A 7,156-nucleotide genomic window follows, 5' to 3' on the forward strand; every position below is an offset into this window, starting at 1 on the left:
AGATTTAAGCATACATAGGGACAGAGAAAGCGACTTTGTTTTATACTATGTAGTGATTAGCGTCAACAGTTCGATGTTTTTAATCGAATTTCAATGAAGTTCAAATAGTTGAAGAAGTTTGTTTATTTTGATATTTTTACCAAATTCTAAACTTTAAATGGCTCTCCTGTAATGTTGCAAAAAACGGCGCTTAAACCAAATATCCTTTCATCCCTCGATATGGAAAATTTTCAAGTAAATTTCTCGTCTACGAAGGTATGGTTGATCCCCTTAAAACGCGAGGATATACCGGAGGACGTGTTCTACAACTGTCCCCTGTACAAGACGGGGGACCGGCGGGGGGTTCTGTCCACGACGGGACACTCAACCAACTACATACTGTTCATGAGACTACCCACTGCCAAGGAACCGGACCACTGGATCATGAGAGGAGTAGCTCTTCTAACTCAACTGCCGTTCTAGACAACGATCTAGAAAAAAAATTACCATATCACAATTCGCAACATTTTTTTATTTGAATAGAACCAAGTTAAAGGTTGTATGTAGCTGAGAACATAGCGGGTCGTATGAATAGAATGGGTAAAATCAGGAACCTATAAAGTTGAAGAGGCAAGGATACGCAACTAGAAATTTTAAAGTGGATAGGTGTAGTGGAAAGCGTAGGAGCTATAGGTAGATCGTGTGAAATGTGATACACGCATTTTTTTTCTACCCGTGCTGATAGCCTTGAGAGGCTATTTCAGTTTCTCCTTGACGTGTAGGTGAGCTCACTGGGCTCAAACCGGGAGTGTTGCTAACACTGGCCCTAGCAAGAGCAGAGCAATCTACCACCGGATCGGAAACGCGACCCACTGAGAAGATCCGGCGAGAAACTCAGTGGGCTGTGTCTATGGGTGACGCAATGCAAAAATATCCTAATATCTAATATATGCATATGCCAATAAGTACTCTCTGCACATGTAATAAAACATAATGTATATCGAATGTAGAGCGAAAGAGCGAAGTATAATGTCGTTCGCCTTAGAAATAGTCGCAGACATTTGAAAATAATTACTTGTGATCGGCGGGTATAAAAGTTTTGTGTCACGTGTTCAAAGTAATAGAACAACGTGATTTCTGTCACACAAATACTTTTGTTTTGAAATGAGCGGAATTATTGGTAAACTGTTTTTTGAACACTGAAAAATGTTTGACATAAAATGCGGCACGTTCTTTAGAATTTTCAATTAAAACTTAATTGTGTAAGCACCAATAAAATAATAATTAAATTAACTACCAGTAATAAAATATCTAATCATAATTTTCAAAGAATCATTCATAGCAACGAGAATATTAGAAGCAGCTCGGAATTAATTGAGTGATCGTTATCCAATCCAAATAGTTTACTATCTTGCATTTTTAATACTTTCAACGAAGCGTATACTGGATTGTTCTGTATTGGTACTTATTGTCGAACTCTTCACGAGACGACGAACTCTTCATGTTAAAGAGGCATAAAAATTGTAATAAAGTAATTTAGTGCAATTGAATCTTAATTTGAGAGTTATTGAATGATACCATGTTCGATCTATCACCTCTAACGTAGTTAAAAGTATATAGCCGATAAAATAAAACTATAGGATTGTCACACCAAATCCTGCTCTATGGCTTTTCTCAAGTATCCTCCTTAACTATAACCCTGATACAAAACATAACTGAACTGTTTTGAACTAGACTATTCCGAGATAGACCTCTATATAGAATTGACCTTAATGACGATTATGAATTTTAAGTTCCTATTCATCGAAGGATTAAATTTAATAAAACATTTCGTGGTGTTTACTTTTAAAATTCATTTCACAATCACCAAATACTAAGGAAGAATGACATCTGATTGTGTAGTATTTACTTCATTTTAAATGTTAAATCTTGTTTATTGCGAAATTGATTTTTAGTTTTAATTAATGTATTTTTGTCTACTTATTAATTATGATCTGATTATATGTCTGACTAATAAAATGCGATTGAAAATGTTTCTGTCTTTATTCATCTTGAAAACTACACCATGGGAACCGAATTCAATTCTCGGTCGAATTCATTATCGAAAGATATGTGGTGTTCGGAATATACTTATTCTGATAAATATGATATGCGTTTGTGGCTTGGTTCTGCCCCTGGCATTGCTGAAGTCCATGGGCGACGGTAACCACTCACCATCAGGTGGGCTGTATGCTAGTCTGCCTACAAGGGCAATAAAAAAAAAATTGCTATGGGTTACATAGGTACTTTACAATTTTGTGGGCGTCTATACGGCAGTGAAACAAGTTGTGATTAAGTATAGGTTTATATTATGTAATACAGTTTTACAGGTCATCATCATCATCATCATTCTTTCCTATTACCCTCCGCTGGGGTGTAGGGCTCGAATCAAATTTTCCATTTACATCGGTCTTGGGCAGTCTGTTCTAGCTCCTCCCACGTCATGCCCAAGACCCCTAGCTCTTGCACCGAGCGACGCCAAGTTGTTCTGGGGCGGTCTCTCTTCCTCTCTTCCAGTTTTACAGGTAATAAAAATTTAACTCATTGAATAATGCTTTTAAAGTAGAGATGATTGGAATCACGTTTCTCTTTATTTTCCGAAACTTACGAAGTCAGCTTGTTATTAATGATATTATTTTACAAGGATAAATTAAAACATGCTCCATCGCTTCAAAATAACGAGTACGCAAGTTTTGTTCCCAAATTGCTTATTTCGAAATTATGACTCATTATTAATTCGTCGTCTTGGCTTAAACAATTTTAAAATACTTGTTATAATGTACATAATACTTATCTTATATAATACATATTATTTATATTTTATAGTATAATAATATAATACAATAATAATTTGTATCATAGTACACAATACAGAGAATATGAGTACTATGGATACACTGAATAAAACCTTTTTAAAAAGTTATTTCTTATTTGTTTTAAAATGAATTTTGAATAAAATGCTCTATGTGAACCACTATAAGATTATTTATGGATATATAATTTTGATGGAATTTTTCTTTGTTCAACATCTTAATAGTGAATGCCATAATTCTCCAGTCGGCTAAATTGATTCGCAATAAACATCAAGAGGCGACCGTCGACTCTCTTACATTGCTTTTACTTGGAGTATTCTCAGTTTAACGGGGTCAATGTCATCTACATTTTCTCTGGGTTTCTGTTTGGACGAGGTAATCATAGCATCCATCCAGCCATTGCGAATATTATAATAGCGGTGATTGGGCGTTTTTGCATATTACGCTGCCCCGCCATTTAGCAGGAAAAAGCTCGCATCCCAGATACGGCATGTATTAAATAAGCGGATAGTGGGCCGAGAGGGCCTCGAGGGGAGGAAGGGGGAGCGTAGTACGGGAGGCACTCGGTCTGGCGCGGCGCGTCGCCCCGGCAACGCGAGATATTGATCTGCGCGCCCCCGCCCCGCGCAGAATCCCGCCCGCGCACCCCTCACCCCACGCGCGCCCTTGATTCTGCTGCTCGACCACCACCTCAACCACCACACCACCCCTTGGAATACTTATTACATTTCGCACTCCACACATGCTCCACATAATCCTATGAAGAAATTTCCCTTATAATTTATAATCATGCAGAAAGGAATACTTGCGAGTACTATAAGCTAGTACTATAAGCCATACAACTTCACAAGTGATACAATTTTAGATACATTGGTTTAGACCTGATAGTGAAGTAATAACTGGCTAAATAGTTTGAGTTTGAGATAAAGTGAACTTTGTATGTAATTTGGTACTTATTTCTTCTTTCTTCGATGAAGTTTCTTGGAAAATCTCTTTGTGTTATATAAATCAGAGAAAACTGATCTTCATTTTGAAAGAAGTGTAGCTTAAAGAGGTCGAGTTGACGTCGAAAAATTGAATTTTTCAAACAAGATAAACATTTAATCCCCAACTCTTTCTGATGAGCTCGTTTTTTTTTCAGCTTAATGTAAAATATCTCAACGATTACCGAGTAATTACTAATTATTTTTTTTGTTAAAAGTAATGAATGTTTAAATAGTTTGTATGGTGTAAAGTCGATACTTTATGCTACATTTTACGATAAGTCTACTGGGTCTAGAGGTGGTCTAGATTTGCGAAGATGCGACGTTAGCCGGACTAAAATTTCAGGTATTTACAAATTTTTCTACGTAAAGGCGGTACGTGCTTAGAAACGATGAACCGATAATACTGCGCAGTAAAAACTAAAGCTGTGACGTAATTACTAGTGGTAGGTTGTATTGTGAATCTCGAATGATAAATAATACCCACTTATTGGTGCGGCCAAGTATCTATGTACTTTCCGATTTGAAGGGTAGTCTTACTATTATATAATACAATACAATTAAAACACCTCATTTTTCAAATAACGCGTAATTCAGGTTATGATGTATACGGGGGTTCCGATAGCTACTGATGTTTGGAAGTTTGTTTGCCTATATAAACTTATAAGAAATTGGTAGGTAGCGGCTTGGCTTTGCCCTTGTCATCGCTGATATCCATAAGCGACAGTAACATCTCACAGTGCCGTATGCTCGTCTGCCTATAAGGGCAATAAATAAATAAAAAACCTCCCTACGCTTTCTGGTGGTAGGACCTCCTGTGAGTCCGCGCGGGTAGGTACCACCACCCTGCCTATTTCTGCCGTACGTTTCGGTTTGAAGGGCGGGGCAGCTGTTGTAACTATACTGAGACCTTAGAACTTATATCTCAAGGTGAGTGGCGCATTTACGTTGTAGATGTCTATGGGCTCCAGTAACCACTTAACACCAGGTGGGCTATGAGCTCGTCCACCCATCTAAGCAATAAAAAAACCCATTAAATATGCCCTGTGTATTACTGAGTAAGTGAGTATTATTGTAGTTTGCGGTATGCGAGGCTTGCAGGAAATGTAATTTGTTACAAGAGGAGTCGCGATCCGAGCGTGCTAAACCTTACTTGTCGCCCCTCGAACGCGAATATGCGACGAATGCGTTTTTATTTTATTTTTCTCCATTATGACAATCGAGCTTATGAATTATAAAAAGTATCGTAACGTTACGTTACGTTTTACTGGTGGTAGGACCTCTTGTGAGTCCGCACGGGTAGGTACCACCACCACCACCACCACCCTGCCTATTTCTGCCGTGAAGCAGTAATGCGTTTCGGTTTGAAGGGTGGGGCAGCCGTTGTAATTATACTGAGACCTTAGAACTTATATCTCAAGGTGTGTGGCGCATTTACGTTGTAGAAATCTATGGGTTCCAGTAACCACTTAACACCAGGTGGGCTGTGAGCTCGTCCACACATATAGACAATAAAAAAAAACTTTAAAAACAATTTTATGCTATAGGCATATACGTAAAGAAAAGAAGTTCGCAAGCGTTTAAGAACGAAATTATCTGTTGCCGTTTTACTTTTAAAAAAAAAAATGTTTGGTCAAATGTTTTATAATCGATGTCTCATGTTAGGTTTAATTGTATACGCGTAAATTAGGTCCTCATTAATAAAGATCATATTCAGTTGCTAACCTAATCTGTTTCCGTAAACAATGCTGTCTAAAATTTTCGAACACAATTTTTTTGTTGAATACGTTAAGTAAATAAGACTAGATAATTGCAATTAAAGCAATTATTTATAATAATTAAATTTGTTTATGTTATACAACCAGTCATTTTGTGTTGTCTCTAACAAAGCCATCACTACTTACACGTGGTACTCGGATTTCAATTTTACCATTAAAATCACATTTTTTTCAATACGGGAGTGCCACCCACCTATCTCCCTATAATACTGTCGGCTGTACCGTAGCGGTTGCCATGACGAGAGACGTCCTCTGAGCCCTCGCTGCCTCTCCCGGGCAAACTATACCTACAATTACTTCATAATATGATTAAACATAAAGCAGTAATTGATTTTACTTGTCATAATTACATTAATGTCATTTGAAATCAAAGAAGCTAATGTAGTTAAGCATTAATATGATTTCCCCTTGATTACAAGTAAATAATAAACGTTAAACACAGTATTTGAACTATTTATTTCGTTTGTAATAGATGAATTGTTGCAGCTCAATTTTGGAATCAGTACAGAGATAAATGACATCAAAGATTTGATGAGAGTCTATAAAAAATATTGATAAACCACCCTATCTAAGGTAATGCGTAGGCGTACGTAAATGCAGTACGTACCTATTACTGATATATTTGGTTTTGATAAAATGTGACTTTCTCTTTATTCAATCGAAAAGAAAAATGATAAAACACAATGGTTTCGCCTCTGAATAATGTTGTGCACTTGTGAGATTGTTGAAAAGAGATATTGACAAATTTAAAAGCTTTTCAATTTACACTTTTAAGGATGTTCGTGGCATGTCGTAAATAGTATTTGAAAAAAAAGCCAATACATTAAATCTGCCGGTGATCGTGGAGTATTATTAACAAGGCAGATAAACATGAAATAAAAAAAAAAAATCGGAACCAGAAACTATCCTTCGCTTAGATAGAGCTTTAAGAGCCTTACTAAGCAGTGCGTTTGATATTCAAATTCAGATTCAACATTAACTATATGAGTTATGTTTGTTCAGAAATTCCATGTTCGCTTAATCTGCATCATGTCGGGTAGACTAGCGGAAAATAGTTTTGCAAATGCTCTATCTCAGCGATGAGAGTTTAATTAAAAATTGTTGCGTTTACATCTGGCTCTCGGGGCACTCATGTACACCGAGCACGATGTAATCTACTAGAACCGCCATATACTGTTAACGGACTGCCCCCAAATACTTTTTATATTAATTGATTAGATCTCAATGGTATCATCCACACTGCTATCTCTATATATAAAAATGAATTGCTGTTCGTTAGTCTCGCTAAAACTCGAGAACGACTGAACCGATTTGGCTAATTTTGGTCTTAAATTATTTGTGGAAGTCCAGATAAGGTTTAAAAGGATTAGATTAGAAGTTTAGATAAATATGAAAATTCTCGAAATTAAATAAAAATAACAATTTTTGTTTTTCCTTTGATGTGTCCCTCGTCGGTCTTTTATTTATCGATTGAGGCACTTTTTTTTTTTATGGTTGAAAGATTACTGGTGGCCCGGAGGCCTTTCCAGTTTCACCAGGACACGTGACCGAGCAAAGGCTCAGC

The 7,156-nt window shown here is 36.8% G+C and overlaps 1 protein-coding gene across 3 annotated transcripts in view; it reads left to right on the forward strand.

Moving 5' to 3' along the window:
- The window catches only part of LOC101739511 (dynein axonemal heavy chain 7), a 57,175-nt gene extending 55,163 nt beyond the window's left edge, over positions 1-2,012 (forward strand). For all 3 annotated transcript variants that reach the window (XM_062668343.1, XM_038010748.2, XM_062668344.1), the window contains one exon: positions 256-2,012. In XM_062668343.1, coding sequence (XP_062524327.1) covers positions 256-462 — 207 coding nt within the window. In that variant the 3' untranslated portion in view covers positions 463-2,012. The remainder of the gene's footprint in view (positions 1-255) is intronic.
- Positions 2,013-7,156: the final 5,144 nt, after the last annotated feature.

Source organism: Bombyx mori, chromosome 4 (genome assembly GCF_030269925.1).
Source record: "Bombyx mori chromosome 4, ASM3026992v2".
Lineage (NCBI taxonomy): Eukaryota > Metazoa > Arthropoda > Insecta > Lepidoptera > Bombycidae > Bombyx > Bombyx mori.